This window comes from Tripterygium wilfordii, chromosome 21, assembly GCF_013401445.1.
Source record: "Tripterygium wilfordii isolate XIE 37 chromosome 21, ASM1340144v1, whole genome shotgun sequence".
In the NCBI taxonomy this organism is placed as follows: Eukaryota; Viridiplantae; Streptophyta; class Magnoliopsida; order Celastrales; family Celastraceae; genus Tripterygium; species Tripterygium wilfordii.
This window is the reverse complement of record NC_052252.1, coordinates 551,305-570,893: the sequence shown is the minus strand read 5'-3', so window position 1 is coordinate 570,893 and position 19,589 is coordinate 551,305. Positions and strand designations below refer to the sequence as shown.

Sequence of the window (19,589 nt, the reverse complement as noted above, 5' to 3'; positions counted from 1 at the left end):
CTTCGACCTAGTTTTCCCATCGCCAATGTGGTTTGAGTTGCTCTAAAGAGCAACATTCATTGATCCGTGATTCATAACTTCTCAAGGCTTTGCATTACTGGCTCTAGCGCTCAAATCAAGCAATAGTAGATAGTTTAACCATCATAAATATGACTAGATATGCCAGAGAATCAGAAAGCATCTATCAATGCTAAAAAAACTCCAAGGGGTTGACAAGAATGACTAGAAATTTGTTGGGTTCTTCAAGTCTTCCAGAAAAGTAAGCTATGCTCACTGATACACAGAGTAGTTCAAAGGTCAAAACTTGTCTTTAGCAACAGACCTCAAATTCAAACTCAAAATAAACAAACAATCCTCAGCCATGAAAAACTATTATTTCACTAGACGAAACTGAAGTTCATAAAATTCCAAACATCCATACGAAGGCAAACAGTGTCCAGAAACAGATTGGATCTCAAGCACGGACAGGGTTGCCAGCTCCAGCAGGACGAGGTGCTTGGCCGGGCTGACCAGGCTGACCAGGCTTTGGCAGATCATCCTAAAATATCAAGAATAAGAACCATAAGTAAAATCCTTGAGAAAAACATAATGTCAAAAATGGTTGCAGATGGATCAAACAAGCTACCAACTACTGATTATAATATAACTTCAGGAAGAAATCAGTTTTCACATCATGGAAATCATCTAGAGTAGACAACTTGGATTTAGAATAACCCATAAACAATCTAAAGCCTGTTTATGTAAACTATCAAAATTATTGCTAGGAAAGACTTGTCAAACTGTCAAGCAAAGAAAGAGTCATCTTTCATCTGAACAAAGCAACAAAGTAGTGTATAATTAGTCCATCAGGACAATCACACCCTTTTAAAAAGCTAGATGAGATAGTATTTGCGATATCTGACATTGGAATTACATATCCCTTTAGTCAATTAATGCAAGTCTAAAAGGAAACATACCCCTTGACAAAAGGCACATGTAGAAGTGTTTGACAGATTAAACAGAACATAGTTAAAAACCACACCATAAACATATTTTCTTTTCCAGCATGGAGGTTAATGGATCCTCCATCGAAGATTCAAACTGAAAACTGTAAAGATCAGGATCAAGGGCATTTTAATATGCAATTGTAACTGAACAAAGGGGCGAAATTGCTGAGATCTCACCATCCACCAGCAGTTCAAAAAAGAAACTGAAGAATACAGTCACAAGGAACATTGAATGTGCAGGTTCCAGTAATAGAAGCATACTTACACAGATAACACAAATAGAAGACTACTAAAAAGCCACAAATAATCAGCAGAACACATTAACAAACTCAAAAATAATTTGTAGAATTAAACAGAAAAGTGCATACTCTGCGCCTGACGAAACGCTGTGGCGGCTCACGGATCCTCCTGTTAGTGCGAGAACGCACCCTCACCACATGAGAGTGAATAGCACATGAAACACAGTACTGCACCTTCGCATACAGCTTAGGTAGAGTGTACTCTGAGCACGAAACAAGAGCATAGCAATCCCACAATCAAACACAATTTACAAATATACTATAAGCATATTCATAGCGAGGAAAAGAAAAAAGAAGACGGATGAGAAAAATTACGCTCATAGACGCCAGCCTCTTGAATATCCCTAACAGCAGCTTGTTCAACAATATTCCTCACAAGGAACCTCTTTATAGCCTTGTCCTGTATATAAATTATCGACAGTTCATCAGATACATAACAAATCAAGATCTACATACAATTTCACCAATCCAGATTTACATACAATTACAGTCGAAGTTAAACAAAATTCATGTTCATATCGCGCTGAAATACACATAGTAAAGGTATCATCTTTGTATTAGGCTATTAGCAGAAAATTGTGATCTACCTTGGGGCAGCATTTGCCGCAGTTGGAGCAGCGGATGAACTTGACGTGGCCACGGCCGTGCTTGTTGCGGCCCCCGTTCCTGCGCTTGAAAGTCTACAAAAACAAATTGAAACAACGAGTGACACAGACGCGTACATGCACAGACACACAAAAAGATGAAGACAGATCCAAGAGAGAGTGGAGAACGTAATACCATGGTTGTCGAGCGACTGCGAGAGAGAAGGAGAAGGCTACCAAGGTTAAGGATACTCTGCGGCTCAAATTAGGGTTTTGTGTGGTCAATCAAGGGGAGTAGAATGGTATTTATTTTTCACAATTCAGCAAAATTAGTTGGGCCTGTTCGGCCCATAATTGCTTTTTGTTGGCCCAAACCGCATCCACAATTGGCCCATGAGGTTGTACCTCTTCCTTCGCCTCTACGACCATAGTTGTCCTGCAGCTTCGCTCAGCTTGTTGTTCCGCTCAAGCGTCTGCAAGAAATCGAAATCTAAATCTGGTCTCCCTTCTCATTCGTTTTCTTGTTGGGTTTTAGGTCCTTTTTTCTTTGCTTCAATTGGGCGACTTAGTGTGTAATTTGTTTTGAGTTGCTCGTATGTTGATTACATTCTCCACCTGTTCCCTGTTTTCTGTAATGAGCATTTGTTTGATAGTTGATTTCCGCGAACGGTTCTGTAAATGTAATAACGTTTTCCGGAGCCAGTGAGTGATGGTTTCTATCTGTGATGGTCAACCTGAAAGAACTTTTCAAAGAGCAATTGTTTGTTTGTGGAGAAAGACAGCAAAATAAGATTTCTACAGACGTTGGCACACACATATCCACTTAATACCATGAATGTTTATTATTTAGGTTGTTCAGCAAGTGTTTGATGAAAGGTCCCAGCTGCGAGTTTTGCCACCATCAAACTGTTTTTTTCCCAAAATTTGATAAATTTTTTGAACTGAATTGCAGGTTGTCTGGAATGAAGCAAGTAGCTCACCCTCAGAAGCAATGGATATCCTATGTGACCCAGAGTGGTAGATTGATGAGTGTTATGATGACAAAAATCCATAATGTTGGCAAAGTACATCACTTCAGAGCAAAGCGCCAAATGGCTGAAAGTTTAGGTCAGACTACCAAATTTAAGCGTAGATATGGGCTGGAGAATGCTGAGGAGGAGGCTAAAAAGAGACTTTGAGGTGTGGTATTCAAGAGTTAGATCTCTCATGCATTTATGTTGCGTTAAAAAAGTTGAACTTTGGTAGTATTTTGAAGCACAACTGTCTCGTTTAGTTGTTTCTTCGTTTGCCAAATCCTAAGAATTATCATTGTTGATTTATCATGTATCCAAGGAAGGAATGAAGTTCCTTACTGAAAATTAGTCTCTGTCTCCAACTCTCTTTCATTACTTTACATCCCTGATTCGTTTTCTTTTCCTCTTTTTTTTTTCTTTGAACATTTTGTTCAATCAATCTATGTATCTTTGTTTTATGGACAACAATGAAGATGAATTACTGTTATCCTTTCATAAACATATCTGCATTTCCTTTTTGACAGTGTGTTCAATGAATCTGCAACTCTCTGAATTCTTAGCCTATTTATCTACACTTTTGTTAGTTATTATTATGATACTCATATCAGATATGCAAATCACTTGTAGCACCTGGAATCAATTGTTTCACACACCTAGTGTCTTGTTATCTTCATTATTTACTCTGGCACTTTTTTTTGTGGATCATGATTAATCGATTTTGTCTTTGGATATTGCTCTTTAATGGAATATATACAGGTTTATGTTTAGCAGGCTTTGACTGATGAACAATTTTGATCATCTTATATACTTTTCTATGCTTGCCAACATTGCTCCAGCATGTGATCTTGCTTTTTTGGTTATAACTGCTTTATCTGATAAGCATACGCTAAATTGCTGAAAATGGACTTTATAGTGCTAACTGCAAGTCTGCAATGTGAAGAGCCTCATGCTTATCATGAATATACATTAAAAGTTCTATATTGAAATATATAGGTATCTTGAGGAAAAACTTTGCTTACACCGTTACACCGACTTTAACCATGGATTTTCAAAATGAAAAATGCCTTCTTAAGCTTTACAGCAAAGATATTTCACCCCCTTCAGTTGGTAATCATTTTTCACCACCACCCACTGCACGAGTTTTCAGTACTTCCCCATGTAAGAAAAACATGAACCTTGGACACCTAGCTTCTTTGCTTTTTATATATTGCCAGAAATTCTTTGAGCTCTTCTTATGCTTCATGGAATGATGCGGCTATCGAATGCTGTGATTCTATTCTTTGTCTTTTCAGTACTGCTTATGAAAGTACAGGGAAATTCTATAGCTGAAAGGGTGCAACAGAACAGCACAAATGGTGGCGGCTTATCTCCATCTTCGCCATGGCCGAAGAAAATAGCAAACCATGATCCCCGGCCACGACCTCCAGGTTGCTGGAAGAAACCATGGATATGCAAGCAGGGAGAGCAACCAGGAACCCAGATGCGCTGTTGCAAGAATCAATGTGTTGATATCTTATCAGATGTGAACCATTGTGGTTTATGTGGAATTAGATGCCCATTTAGCTGGCAATGCTGTAGAAGATTCTGTGTCAATACAAATTTTAACCCTTTTCACTGTGGCAGATGTGGAAATCGTTGCCCTAAGCGAGTCCGGTGCGTGTATGGCATGTGTGGTTACGCTCAGTCATCGCCTCCTCCATCGTCTCCTACACCTCCTCAAACATGGCCACCTCAAATCCCGGAATGCTGATCCGCTAGGCGTGCTAGCTGCAATTAGTTGGGATTGATTTATGTTCCTTCAACATGTCTTCACATTTGAGTCTTTGAATAGTCTTCTGTGATTCTGGAGTCATGTCTCTTGCTTTCATTTCCTCATATGTCAAGCTTTCTATAATTGGTAGATACTAGCAAAGGTGGTTTATATTAACACCCAAAAAGATTTTACTGTCTTATTTGTTCTAAATATGGTGATATTACAAAGGCCCATTAAGAAGTCTTGTTGGGCCTAGGCCTATTCTTATTTCACAAAATACAACATTGGGCTTCGACTTAAAATATTAGTCCCATTTCTAACTGTATATGGGCTGTGACAGGCCCATTAAGAAGAAATTGCCGTGAATTCTGCATGGCCCTCGAGATGGCAAATTCATATACCAACACATCCCATAAATGATTTTCAAAGCGGCACGCAAACACTCTATAAGCAAATAACACACACGGACACACCTTCTCCTTCAAAACTGTAATCTGGTGTGTTCATCATCATGAGTATTAGTACTGGCCATTTCTTCTTCTTCAAATCTTCAAGACTATTACAACTAGTAGTGAAGCAATTCAGCAGGACTACACCATATCTCTACAACCCTATCAAGGCAACCTTAATTTTCTTGCTTGTACTGAATAGTCTTAATTTAATTCAGTTTTCAAATATAGAGAATGAACAACTAGTTAGTTAACCATGGAGCGATAGCTCAGTTGATTATATTTATAGGTTTCGGGCGGATGGTTGCTTCGGTATACCGCCAAGGTCGGGAGTTTCGGGCGTATTTCTCTTGCATTTTTCTGGTCTTTTAGATTTTATGATCTACTTTTGGAAAGGGATTAGGAATCCCATTTCACACATATAGGTTTCGGTCAAATCTTATATGTCGTCAACATATTACCACTCGATTGTCCTTAGGACATGCTAGATTGAGTATTTCTTCGATTAAAAAAAATAGCTAGCTTGTTTAGGATTGTAGGTGCCCAAAGGAGTGAAAGGACTACTCGATCAGAACAAAATCCAGGATATTTTTGTCAGGAAAAAAAATAGTAACAAAAGTTTGAATTGATTAAACAGCTATATAGCCAAGAAAGTACAAAGGAAGACTATGAGCGCATGATGGTAGAGGTGACCGCGGAGGTCAAGCATTATGAGCGGATGATGGTAGAGGCGGCGGCGGAGTTCAAGAGAGCGGAAGAGCTAAAAAGAGCAGCGATGGAGAAGCTGAAACTGGAGGAACAAGACAGCGATAGAGTCTTTGATGCCCTAGAAGAGGCTATTCTTGAAAATGTTGACGTTAATTATCTCAAAGAAAAGTACAAGCAGCATCTACCAGGAGATGATTATCGGAGAACCGGTAAGAAGAATGATGAATAGGCAAAATTATGCATATATACGCCATGACTTGATGATATTGAACTCTCCATGCATCATTATCTTTCGATTGTTGCACTGAATAAATATGTTGGGTTTGCATAATAGTATGCCGTTAAAAGGCTTAAACAACAAGCACGTTTCAAGGGGTCAAAACCGTATAGATTCAGAAGTTTATGAGTTCGATTTTCACTAGAGCAGTATTACGTACTAGTTCATTTACAACAATTAATGGCATGACCAACAAAATTTGTTACTAGTTTGAGCTTAGGAAAGCGCTTATTACTAGTTATCATGAAATTTGGGCTATTATATTATACATTTCATTTCTTTCTCAAGGCGATGTGAGATTTGGAGCATTAAACTCCCTCGCCACTATGTAGCTGTCCCAATACCACCAAACTTGATACTGCAACGGCTTCGTCCACTCGAATCGGGTACTAGGTGCCTAACTTCATACGTTTGTGTTTGCTACAATTGTATGTGCCAAAGTTGAATGCATAAATAAACTATCAAAAAAAAGCATGTGACAAAACGATCTAAAACTTGATACTTTCACCATTGACATGGATTGTTATGAAATAATCTCAAAAAGGCTTAAAAGTAGTGACCATGGCTAATCATGCACCATAGAAACTTAACAACCTGCCTACTAATTTGACAAGCAAAGACAAAATGAATTAGATTTTCATTTAATCCAAAAATTACTGTCCATTTGGCACTAATTGTACTTGTATTTTACTTTGAAAAACAATGATATCCATGGGCCTGAAGTAAAATCAACTATGGGCCCAAATGAGGCCCAGTAAACCTTTTCTCATATGGTTAGCCCGGCAAGGCAACTGTATCCATGGGCCTCAAACAAAACCATTCAACTTCAAATATGTATCCATGGAATCTGAGCCGTCCATTTCTCTCGCCCAAAATGATAAATTCGTCGAGTAGAGAGAGAGAGAGAGCGACAAGAGTAAACCTCGTAGTGGGAGTTGTTCATCGGCGAGAAATCGGAGACCGGAGACGAAGCTTTCGCTGTGAAGATGTCGGGAGTCACCAATCAGGAGGAAGACAAGAAGCCAGCGGATCAAGGGGCTCACATCAACCTGAAAGTCAAAGGCCAGGTTTGATGATCGTCCATCCATCTCTCCTGTATATTTTTTAAAAATTTTGAGGGTTTATGTTTGATTTCACTTTCTTGGCCTTCTTGAGGCTTTTTCAAGCTTAAATTTGTCGTCTTTTTTATGTTCTGGTTACCGGATGTAACAAGAAGTAATCGTGGACTTTTGTTTGTAGTCACATTTGGGTCTGAAATTGTCACCTTGTTTCATTTAAATTGTGGGCTTGGCATATTGGTCCTTTGATGAACTGAAATGAAATTATTCTGCTTTGTAACACTACAACCAAGAGAATTTTATTTTTTTTAGTTTGAGTGAAAATGTGTTAATGATCATATATTTTCCTAATGTTCTTCATTGGCGAAAAATTCAACTGATTTCATATGTTTTGTGCACTATGAGGGAGAATCGGTTGAACTCTGTCCTCTGGGGCCTAGATGAGTCAATGCGTCATGAAATGGGCTTGTAGGATTTATACTGTAAGGAGCCTTGATTCACAATGTTTGATATGGGATAGAACTTGATTATCAGTAGTTGTTTTGAGTTTACTTACGGTACATTATGCAGCGTGTTAGCTTTGTAGATATGATATTTCATTTGTTGGGCTTGCTGAGTCAAGATAATGAGAATGTCGGGACAATGAGATCTCTTTCACCATGAGAGCTGAATTCCCACTCGTTGATCATTTAATACGAAGGGTCTCCCCTGCCAGTGTGCCTATGTTTATGCGCTGTGGTTTTTAATTCGGATCTGATCAATTGGTTGCCTATTTTTTGTGCTGTAGAAGCTTCTGGATTTTCTATATCTAATCTTGTCATCGGTCATCCTAACAAACAAGTGGTATAGTAGTTATTTTTTATTTTAAGATTTTGCTACTGCTACTAATTTTTCATATTGACTAGGGATGGTTAAATTTATATTGTTGATCACTTCACCATCATATTTTGTAGCTGATTGTTCGCTTATATTGTTGTTCGCTTAGACACGTGGAGACTGTGGTGTTACTTGTTGCTAACTAAAGTGTCGTTTTGCAGGATGGAAATGAAGTTTTCTTTAGGATAAAGAGAAGCACTCAATTGAAGAAGCTCATGAATGCTTACTGTGATCGACAGTCTGTTGAGTTCAACTCTATTGCCTTTCTGTTTGACGGCCGCCGCCTTCGAGGGGAGCAGACTCCAGATGAGGTTCCTCTCTCTCACCCTGTATCTCATGTCATTGCTTAAGTGTCTCCTTTTCTGATTTGCTTTTCATGTTCTTGTCTTCAGTTGGAAATGGAAGATGGCGATGAGGTTGATGCCATGCTTCACCAGACGGGAGGTAGCGTCGCCTAAAGTATGGAAGCAATAGGTAGTTTGTGTGATAGGATCGTAGGATTATTCAGGGTCTCGGAGGTGGTTTGTTTGTGATTATTATGTCAGTTCTGGAAAATTATGGTACTCATTTTACATCTTGATATCAACATCAGTATCTAAAAGCTCTCTGAAAATTATCTTTTTTTGTGCAATCAAAACTTTTCAGGAGCTACATACAAATTACTTCACAGGGTATAGCTCTTGAAAAGGTTTAGATTTTGACTTTAACTCCTCTCTCTCTCTTGGTCCGGTCAATACGAGGATAGGTTGGCCATTTGGCGTGAAGGGGATGCTCTTATTATTGTCTCAAACTTAAAAGTTAAAAGGATTGCCTTGGCTCCTTATGGAATGTGTGTGGATTCAGCAATTCATCTCCTCCAAGTGTATGTGAGGTGGTTCATACTCCATGGATCAACAACAAATTACCCGATTCTCTAGCTCATTTAGGAATGAATTTTGGCGTTCCAGCCATGCTTGTAGGACATGTTCCTAGCGCTTGTTGGCATATTGATGTATCTGAATTTTCAGTTTAATATATTCTATTTTTTCTCTCAAAAAAAAAAAGTTTAGATTTTGACTTTAACTAACTCTCTCTCTTGATCCGGTCAATATGAGTATTGGTTGGCCATTTTGTGTTGAACCATTGGTTAGTTGGGTCTCACTTGTTCAACTAAGTGGGACTCCATGGTTGGAGTGTGACTTAATTTTGGAGCACTCTTAAGTGTTTTTCAAGAGTGAGAAGTGTCCTCATTACAAACGTATAGCATTGATATATCAATAAAGCAAGATTTGAAACACTTGATACCTAAACTATTATGGATGCCCTAAGACCGATCAATCATAGATCTTTTTACTTACATATGTATTTATTCTATTCTCTTGTTATTTTGTGTTATGTTATTGTTACTCAATGTTATTCTCTCTCTTTCTTTAACCGAGAACGACACTACTCGACTTGTCTTTTTTACAATCAAGTTTATCTAAACTCGAGCTGAACAAGCTGAGTCTATAACCTGTCGACAAAAAATGTTAATCATTGTTTTTACTTTTCTTGTGTTTGTTAATCTATCCGGTATATCTCTGTAATCCGGTGTTTATATTTGTCATCACTCATCAGCATAGTTTTTAAAACTCCTCTATTTCTTTCTCTTTTTTATCGATATACACGTCCATGAAAGCTGTACCATTGGCGTCAACGATAATAAAAAATCTACTAAAACGACACGCATAAAAATATGGTCAATATTGACAGTCGGGCTTCTGCTTTCCTTTCCCGCGCATTAATCGTCAGTCCAACAAAAAAGAGCGCGTGAAACGCTGCGTTTCCAAGAAATAGCGTGCGCGCTTCGCGAGAAAAAGCGCTGTTCAACAAACCCTTCTTTTCTTTTCTTTTCTTTTCTTTTCTTTTTTTTATAAAAGTTTTAGTTATTAAAAAATAAATAATTTTGTATGATAATTGGTAGTCTGTTTTGTTCTCATGTATGCATCCTCACCAGTTTTAAGGTACATCTCTGATTTTAAATAATACGAGGTTCGGTTAATCGGTTTGGTTTGGCATTTGAATTTGGAAGCCTACTACAATTATTTATGAACAAAAAAAAAAAATGCTTATGTATTAAAATCAGTTGGGTGACGCGCAATTTAGGGTTTCCGTATGAGACTTAACAGAAGTCTAATTTTGTTTGGGTGTAAGTCAATAATGTGATTTATAATTGTGAATCAAACCTCAAACACTTCAGACATTTTTTGAAGGATAAAGTTATGCGAGTCTTAGGCCCAGAACATGGACAATACATTAAGTGAATTGGGTCAAACTTTCTTACCTCATTCAATTTCAAGACACTCTACTCGATCATGTTGGTTTACAATTAAATAATACTTGAGACTCTCAAAATATAATTCTATTTTCCATTATTTTTTTGGATAAGTTGTGTTTGATCAAACTTATCTATACAAATTAAAAAAAAATCCAAACCTAGCATTTCCATTTTTCTATTGTCATTGATGCCACGCATTGGAATTCTTGTATAGTGGCATGCAATGACGGTGACATGGCATGGCATTACTGGTCAACTAACAAAGCCTATCCTGACTAGCAGCAGACACTAATCAGACCCATCCTTGTGGGTCCTACTTGGCTCCTATCAACGGATCAATCCGGTCTTTGAATTACACATATCACAATAATCCTACCATGTGATGCGACTACACGTGTCAGTCATCAAGTTATCGAGCCACGAGATCTTCCAGAGATCCTGCACGTCTGTCTACCGGTGGTTGATCGGATGGTGCCGGTAAAAGAGAAGGGAAATTCAGAGATTACGCAGCTTTGGTTGGTCTGATGCTGACATGTGGCTGACGCTCATTAGGTTGTCGGTCCCACCTCCCCACACGGCTCTTGAGACGTTTGAATGGGTTTTTTTTGGGGTTTGGTGCCTAAAATACTTGGTTTGGGTCGGATTGGGCTTTCGAACCGAGTAGTTATGACTTATTGTCTGCCCTGGTTCGGTTCGGCTGGTGGGTTGGGTGTAGTGGTGGGATCCATACAGGATGGTCAATAAATTATTTTTTTTAAAGTCATTGAGGGGTATGTGGGATTTAGTTGTGACATTGGTGTCCTTTGTCTTAATTTTTATTTTTTTTAAAACAAAGATTTGGAGAGAGAGTAGGATTCGAACTCACAACTTAATGAGTAGGTGATCCCTTACATACAATGTAATTGTCGTTTAACCAACGGCTCACTTACTTATATTAATTTGTTAGTTGCACATCAAAATGCTTCTTCTTTTTTACCAAAAGAAATAAATTGTGATTAATTTAATGGAATTTATATCTCATGATGAAAGGAACCATATTTATCAAACTTTATCTTAAGAATGTCGGTATTTTTTTTTGTCGTAGCTATTCTAAATATTGAGATTGACACACATGATTTATGTGAAATTGTGAGTCCAACACGATTCATGCAAAATTCTGAACATTCATCTCAACATTTTGAAATGAAATTTGTAAGACTACTTTTTCTCAAATGCTCAACCGATGGCATGGATTGCTATTTCAACGAGGGTTGTTCTTGACGATCAATAATCTTGATATTTCTGATGTATCATATGTATATAAGGTAGAACTTGATTATCATATGTACTATTCTTTTTTGGCCCATTTGAGAAATGGCATGATTAGAGTGCTTTTTGATAGTGGCATGCACATAATCCCTCTATTTGGTTCTTTTGGAACACTCGTATATAGTGCTCTCTACTCTTTCTTTTTCGTTCTTCCTTGCTTTCTTTTGTTTTTTTTGACCAAATCATCAATATTCTTCCATTCAAGTGTGAATCATATTGTTATCTTGACGGTGGTTACACCTAAAGTTGACCAATTATGTAAAAAAAATAAAATCAATATCCCAAAAGGAAAAAATGAATTAACGAAAGGAAGGAATTTAGTTGGGTGGAGAAGCACTAATTATAGTTTTGTCAATACTTAATAAGGCAACAAACTAATGGTTATGGTTTCCCTATAGAAACCTAGTTTTTTGGAATACTTTGCTTAGAAATAACATATTAATAAATCATTTAGCCGCAATTTTAACTTGCATGTTGTTTATTTCCCACTACATTTCTCAAACCATACATACTATGCACTTTACGATATAAATATATAGTTGGAATACTTAACAATGCCCCAAAATTAATTACCAAATATAGTTACAAATTTCTACATTTGATTTATTGTGTGTCTTTTATGAAAAATATAAATTTTTTGTATTAATTGTTTTTAGCATATGATAGGATTCAAAATATTCATTAACAAATTGATGTTTTGAAAATTGTCATCTTTTCATATTTTCAAGAAAAAAAAATTAAGAGGGAGATTTTTTTTTTCCTTTATTTTTTGGCATGTTAATAGTACTAAAAGTAAAGTATGATTACATTAGTGCACAAAGTGAGGATGAACATGAGTAAAGATAAACAACAACACAATTCTATTTACTTTTGAGAGGAGTTAATATTTTGTCAATAAAGGAAACCTAAGGATATTTTCTTTATATTCGCTTATCAAAATTTTCTTGTGAACATACTGATGAATAATATCTTAAGGCATTGAAACAATGGACAAAGATATTGAGAGAAATTAGAAATTCAATATGCTACGAAGATTTTTAAAGATATGAATATTCTCTTAAATAAGATATCACTTATTTCGCAATTTATGTTTGAGTATATCTCTTGTTAAAGAAAAAACAGTTAGGGTTCATCTTGAAGCTTTTTAGAGTATTTTTTTTAAATGACGCAATTGGGAATCTTTTACAATTTACACCATGTAAATGATATAGTGCTTGGATGTCAGACGATGACCCTTACTATAGAAGTTACTAAACTTTTAATTACATACGTCCAATTTGTTTACTAAATTCAAAAAATTGTGTGAACCCTACTTTGATAAATTGATTGGACATTCGTGATTAAAACGTCAGGAAAATTGTAGTTTCCTCAAATACCTTGATAAGTAACATAGTATCAATATCAAGAATTGAGCTTAGATTCTTTCAATTACAAGGATTCATTTATAAGCAATTCCGAGACTCTTGAATGATACTTTTGACTATATATATTTTCATAACAAAATCTCAAAAGGGTATGAAATAAATTAAATAGCTTATAAGAGTGGTTTCTTTAGAAATACTCAATTTAAATATGTTCCTAGCTAGGTTATCTTAAAGCCCTTTTGAAGTTTCCTTTTTTCTTACTCCAAATATCTTATTCCTTTTATGGTGATTATTTCTTTACTCCTTTATAGATGTTCCTACTATTTAAAACTTACAAAGTATATTGAGCAAGCAAATGATGTAACAAGATTGGACTAGAATGCTATCTTATGATTAATGATCAATTTACTTGGTAAGGAGTACCCAATGTTCATTACTCTAAACCTACTATATACATAATTTTCCATCATAAGACATTAATCCATTAATTTGTAGATCACAAATACATAGTACTATAACATGCATAATTACACAAGAAAAACGAGAGTGAGTTAAATCTTTAGTTTGCAATTTATTTCTATATATGGTGTATTCTGAATATTTTTAACGTTTAGTTTGTGTCAGACAAAAGAATCATCAAAACCACGTCAACTTCATGTAATTAGGATTACATTGGTAGTGAATCACTTGAGTAATAACTTAGTTTGTGAATTTATATAAGATTAAATTGTATGAATTCGGGAGATTCTGAGTTTGACAAAATATTTATAACCCGAGTTTAGACCCAAGTCAACTATCCAAAAAATAAGCTTATTGGTGTGTTCTTAGTTACCAAACAAAAAATTTACATTCGTAATGTGATTTTCATATAAAAAAATAAAATTCATGAATAGACATATTGCTAAAAGATTAAAAATTAAGGACTCTCATGTCATTTTACATGTCATATAATTGTGTGATATTTTTTATTTATATAGAAATAAATACCAAATAAAAACAGGAAACGAAAATAAATTGATAAAGGAGAAGCCATCGAGCTTCAAGTCGGTTTGTGGGGGCGAGAGGAGAGAATTCGAGAGAAAAGAAGGAAAAGCCTTCCCAACCAGAGAGCACCCAAAACCAAACCCAGCCAAAGAAACCAAACCCATATCGCAAATCCAATCTTTTGTTCAACCATGGAGATTTGATCGCCTTTTTTTTGTTCTAAATCTTCATATTTTTGCGTTTTTGCGCAATCTGTAAATCTTTTTTGACATATTTTTGGGACGATGAGGAGAGGAAGAGGAGCCGCGGCGGCGAAGGCAGCTGTGGAGCCGAACGGATCCACTGCTCGGAACGTCAAGAACGGTGGCGGAGGCGGCGGCGGCACGGAGCCGAGATACAGAGGGGTGAGGAAGAGACCGTGGGGTAGATTTGCGGCTGAGATCAGGGACCCGTGTAAGAAGACCCGAGTTTGGCTCGGGACTTTTGACTCGGCTGAGGATGCGGCTCGGGCGTACGACGCTGCCGCCCGGAACCTCCGTGGACCCAAAGCGAAGACTAACTTTCCGTTGTACGGGTCATCGCCTTTGTCACCGCAGCAATATTGCCAAAACCCAGTTGATCCGTTCATGGATCACAGATTATATGGTGGGTTTCAAGAACAGCAGGTGAATCCTCAGAGACCCACATCAAGCGGCATGAGTAGTACTGTGGAGTCGTTCAGCGGTCCAAGGCCGCAGACGAGGACAGCAACTATTGCGGCGGTGATATCAAAGAGGTACCCAAGGACACCACCGATTGAGCCGGAGGACTGTCATAGTGACTGTGATTCATCGTCTTCGGTTATTGATGATGGAGATATTACATCGTCTTCTTGTAAAAAGCCTTTGCTTTTTGATCTCAATTTTCCTCCGGTGCGTGATGGTGTTGTTGACTTCTCTGGCGATGATGATCTGCAGTGCACTGCCTTGCGTCTTTGATGGTGAAGAAGATTATATTTTGTTTTGTTTTTCCCATCAGAATTTTTTCTTAATATGCTGAAAAAAGAGAGAATTATGATCCTGATATTAGTAGGATTATTGAGAAGTAAGGATCTTGATTTGAGTATTATCTCCATCGGTTTACCTTATTCATATGAATGATGAAAACTGTTGTTGTTGTTCCAGTATAATCCTTGATGCTTTGAGATCTAGGGTTAATAAACCCTTATGTAGCAGATCCCTGTATAAAATTGCTATCTAATTGAAATGCCATTACCAGTTTTTGAATATTCAAGATTCTGCTGTTATTTTTGTTCCTATTCTTGATATATTTGTGCTTGGATTTTATTCGGGTTGTTTTTGCTTGAAACTGGGTTAAAGATTTATGCTTTTGACTTGTTTTGCTGCCATGTTGCCCGTGTATGGACACATGATGAGCATGTTGAATGGTGCTTCTATGCGAATTCCAGTGAAACAGACTGAAAGTTGTGTTTTTGACACAGTTGTTCGTTAGTCTGATTGCATCCTTTAGTTGTGCTTCATGTGTTTTTGCTATGAGGAGTTTAGTTGGATAAGGTTTCGATCCTTATCCATATAGCATTTTTTCTCTTTTATATGGCAAGATATCAACTTGAGTAGTTAAGCTCTTCTTGTTGTCGCGTTTTAATGGTCCTTTAAACATATATTGGCAAAGCAGCTCGCAAACACAGCTACATTCTGAGTTTGTAGTCTCTTTTTTGTTCTACAACGTATGCCTGTTTTGAATAAAATGGATTGATTAGGGAGAGTGATGGATATAAGCTTGTGCTCTAATTTGAAGACTATGTTCTGATTCAACGAAGAAGTTTTTTGATTTTGCTCTACAGGCGCAACCTCGAGGTCACTTGATTTTGCTCTACAGGTGCAACCTCGAGGTCACTGATTCTGGAAACAAGTTCTTCACATATTATATGGGGGTAAGGTGCGTGTGTTCCGCTTGTCTTCACCCCTCATATTGCGGGAGGTTGTGTATGAAACTTGTTTACTTTTTTTTTAAAAAATCTTGCATTGGTTGGTCCTTTGATTGTGTATTCTATTGTGGTTTTCTACTCTTAAAGAAGATGATTTAATTTTTGATCTCAGTTGTTTTGGTTGGTGTGCTCATGTTTGCATGTAATCATGTTATTGTATAAGTTTTTCATAACGGGTATTATGACATGTTTGCATGTAATCATGTTATCGTAATGTTTTTCATAACGGGTAATTTCATAATAACAAGTGTGTGAGCTGGGATTGGTATACTCTGCTTTGAACTTCACTCGTTTGTCTTTGTTTGGTATAATATCATCTTTGCATGTAATCACATTTTTTAAAGCTTCTTTCAATACAGGTAATTTCTTTTAGAACACGCGTGTAGCTTGGATTCGTTTATTCTTCGTTGAACTCCACTTGTTTTCCTTTGTTTGGTGTATCATCATGTGATCTTGAGCTTCTTTCATTATGGGTAATTTCTTAAAAACGCGCGTGATAGCTTGGAATGATATATCTGTTTTTTTTAGTCTAACTCATCTTTCTTCTAACAGAGATTGAATAAGAGTTGATGACATTTGTCAGTATGGTATCAATGGAAGATATGGTTTGGAGGGAAAGCAACGGTTTTACTTTCATTCGGTTGATTGTTTTCTTATGTTCCTGTTAACTGAATGCATTTTAGGTATCATGTTTCATTTTCTGTTGTAGGTTACTTCTGGAGTAGCTTTGATTCTTATGTTAGCTAGGAACGGTAGCTCTCTTTGAGTTTCATATTTTTTCTCTCTCGGAAGGTTGTTAAAACCTCTTAGGGGCTTTCCATTTCGAGCTTCATTTCTTTCAGGTTGTAGAGATGAGTTAAAAGATAAGAATTCTGATTAGTCGACCCGGATAGGAGAACGGGGGGGGGTCTCTGGAAATGAAGTCTCGTGGCTTTCATGGCTTGGGTCCTGGATTTATGGTACCGATAGGCAATACCTACTAAGATTAGTACTACTTGATTGCTATCTCTTCTTTGTTTACTTCAATGGAATACCTGTTTTAGAGATATAATGGATGGTTTTTCTGGGTTGAAGTTGTGGGAAGGAGTAAAGGACAGTAAACTGGAGTTTCTTTTGTGTCATTTTTTTCTTCTATCAATGGAACGGTTTAGCCGTTTCATGTGATTGTTTGATCGTGTTTCCTCAAGTCTCAATTGCGATAATTGAGATTTAAACTCCCGACCTCTCGTTTGCGATAACTAATTTATCGTGATCAAGTTATTCATCTCAGCGAACCAACACCGATCACTCACTAGTGACAGGTGTACACCATTATTTTTCTTTTGGATTTAGGTAAGCGAATCTTGTGAAGCTGTCAACATATGTGATCCAATGGCAACATAACACGGGAAGTTAATACAACCCACCAGCTCAAACCAACTCCTCTTTCCTACATGGAGACCATAGCAGAAGCTGTCAACATATGTGATCCAATGGCAACATCACACAGGAAGTTAATACAACCCACCAGCTCAAACCAACTCCTCTTTCCTACATGGGGACCATAGTAGTGGGTTTTGGACAAAAGGATGATTTCTAATGATGTTGTAGACTCGTGTAGTTGACCCTAAATTTTTGTGATAAAATCTCAAATGATGATGATGAGTCTTGGCTTAATTGTTTGTTTTATGTGAATGACAAAAGGTGGATTAGAAGAACAAAGACAAAATGATTAAACTTGTTATGATTGGCATGAATAGATGTTATGGAGGAGTTGTAGGTTATTAGTCGCATGAACAACTCTTGTTTAATCTTATAATATTATTAAACAATTATTTGGGAACAAACTCTCATGTTTATCCAAACAATAAGTAATATACATAATTTTCAAAATTGATAATTGATTAGATTTTCAAGAAAACAAAAGTTCTATAATATTAAAACTAGATTAGGATTACGAATCTCTCATACAATACACGTTTGTCTAGTTAAAAAAACATCTTTCTTATCCAATGGATGCCTAGGTATTGTTCAAAATACATAAGTCTCCTCTAATCCAATAAGTGCCGCGGTTTTCGTTTACAATACCACGGTTACAATACTATTATTTGATGGGTGCCCGCGGTTTTTCTCCTTACTTTTCAAAAGTTGAGGGTTAAAACACATCTATATAAGCACACAAGTGACGGAACCATCTCCATCTCAATCTATAAACAAGTGGTGAACAATGGTAATAAAGAGTTCAGAAATATGTGATACTAAAGAAGACAATGATGGTGAAGACGAGAGGTTGAGGCTATACGATTCAACCACATATTGGATAAGTAATTCACCAAAAAAAGCTTCTGATCAACCCTCCTAGTAATACAAAGTTTTGATTTATTTTACATAAGTTCTTTTTCTTCTTGCATTCCAGTTTTTCTTAAAAAATCTTTTTTTTATGTAGGAAAACCTAGGGTGAAGAAAGGTAGAAGAAAATTGTCATTAAGAAGGTAGAGAGCATGCCGATAACGACGATGATGCGGCCAGTCAAAAGACAGGTTGAGGGGAGAAGTGATGAAGAACAAAACAAGGAGATGGAAAAAATACATGAAAAGCTGTGAAATACTAGTGTAATTGTTAGGTGTATAATTTGTATGTGTATGACTACAAAAGAATATTTTACATCTCATTGTAAAATCAAATTCAAGAATTAATAAAAATAATTTAAACTTAATTTCTCCATTATTGTCTTTTATTGCATCATCGAATATGTAAATTTTCAACTTAATTATTCTCTTTTATTGGATTCTTAAAAGCTGCAACTCATTTCAATGAAGTCAAACAAAAGATACCCTTTTTCGGATCACAAATTCATGGAAGACTTCATCAAGAATTGGCTTCAAGTTCTTGCTTCTCTGAGGGATACATTTTAAGGCTTTTGATGAACTCAAGATGCAGTACAAGCAGAGAATTAGGCAGATCATGGACAAGTTAGATCACTGTGACCTATATCAAGATAGGCTATTCTGTTGTGCTCACAAGATATGGGGTACCATGAATTTACTAGCTCCAAGATCAGCTACCATGAGTTTACCAGCGATCCGATGGTTATCTCTCTGGACTGTCGCCAGCGTGGTATGGACTTAACACGGACCGTTGCAACTCATTGCTCACACTTATAAATAACGTCTATAAGCGTAGGTCTCCTCCTTCCATTGGGCTTCAATGGAATGAGGAGATCTACGCCTACCGATGTTGTTTAGTTTGTCAAAGGTTTCCTTGGTGATGAACTCAGAAATAGTCTGAGAGTCATAGAAAACATTTGATACTACCATCTCCCTTCAAAGAAAAAGAAGAAGTTAATCAAATAAGACGAGAAGAAGAATGAAGATGAATACTTAGAACGCCAGTGCATGTTGTAATGTTTTCGAACGGGAGCCGATTCCTAAAGTTATATCTTCATGTGATTAGGTTCATATTTTGGCAAAGAAAATGAGAAGAAAATAATTACTCTGATCAATCAAAATCACTAAGGCACCATTTGGAACTCTATATAAGGCAGTGTTTCTTTGTATATAAATTAGGGATGATGATTGCTAATGATAGTGTTGGTCTCGTGATTATAATGAGTATGATAATCATACTCTCCCACCATCGGTTCAATCATCCACGAAGGGATCAAGTCA

The 19,589-nt window shown here is 36.7% G+C and overlaps 3 protein-coding genes and 2 long non-coding RNA genes across 5 annotated transcripts; 4 read left to right on the top strand and 1 right to left on the bottom strand.

Moving 5' to 3' along the window:
• Positions 1-209: 209 nt before the first annotated feature.
• LOC119990215 (40S ribosomal protein S26-3-like) lies at positions 210-2,189 on the bottom strand. Its single transcript, XM_038836094.1, has 5 exons — positions 2,066-2,189; positions 1,873-1,965; positions 1,601-1,685; positions 1,355-1,488; positions 210-538 (listed from the first exon to the last, which is right to left on the bottom strand). The coding sequence occupies exons 1-5, from the start codon at positions 2,066-2,068 to the stop codon at positions 455-457; spliced, it is 399 nt and encodes a 132-aa protein (XP_038692022.1). The 5' UTR covers positions 2,069-2,189; the 3' UTR covers positions 210-454.
• Positions 2,190-2,237: 48 nt separating this feature from the next.
• On the top strand, positions 2,238-3,400 carry LOC119990216. Its single transcript, XR_005465965.1, has 2 exons — positions 2,238-2,368; positions 2,822-3,400. It is a non-coding gene; the product is annotated as an uncharacterized LOC119990216 (long non-coding RNA).
• A 3,566-nt stretch (positions 3,401-6,966) lies between these two features.
• On the top strand, positions 6,967-8,701 carry LOC119988568 (small ubiquitin-related modifier 1). The gene is made up of 3 exons (XM_038833650.1): positions 6,967-7,136; positions 8,165-8,314; positions 8,396-8,701. Exons 1-3 carry the CDS (start codon positions 7,056-7,058, stop codon positions 8,459-8,461), a joined length of 297 nt encoding a protein of 98 aa, XP_038689578.1. The 5' UTR covers positions 6,967-7,055; the 3' UTR covers positions 8,462-8,701.
• A 5,286-nt stretch (positions 8,702-13,987) lies between these two features.
• Positions 13,988-15,227, top strand: LOC119990056 (ethylene-responsive transcription factor 3-like). Its single transcript, XM_038835874.1, has one exon. The coding sequence runs from the start codon at positions 14,240-14,242 to the stop codon at positions 14,930-14,932; it is 693 nt and encodes a 230-aa protein (XP_038691802.1). The 5' UTR covers positions 13,988-14,239; the 3' UTR covers positions 14,933-15,227.
• A 2,894-nt stretch (positions 15,228-18,121) lies between these two features.
• Positions 18,122-18,645, top strand: LOC119990116. Its single transcript, XR_005465948.1, has 2 exons — positions 18,122-18,282; positions 18,368-18,645. It is a non-coding gene; the product is annotated as an uncharacterized LOC119990116 (long non-coding RNA).
• Positions 18,646-19,589: the final 944 nt, after the last annotated feature.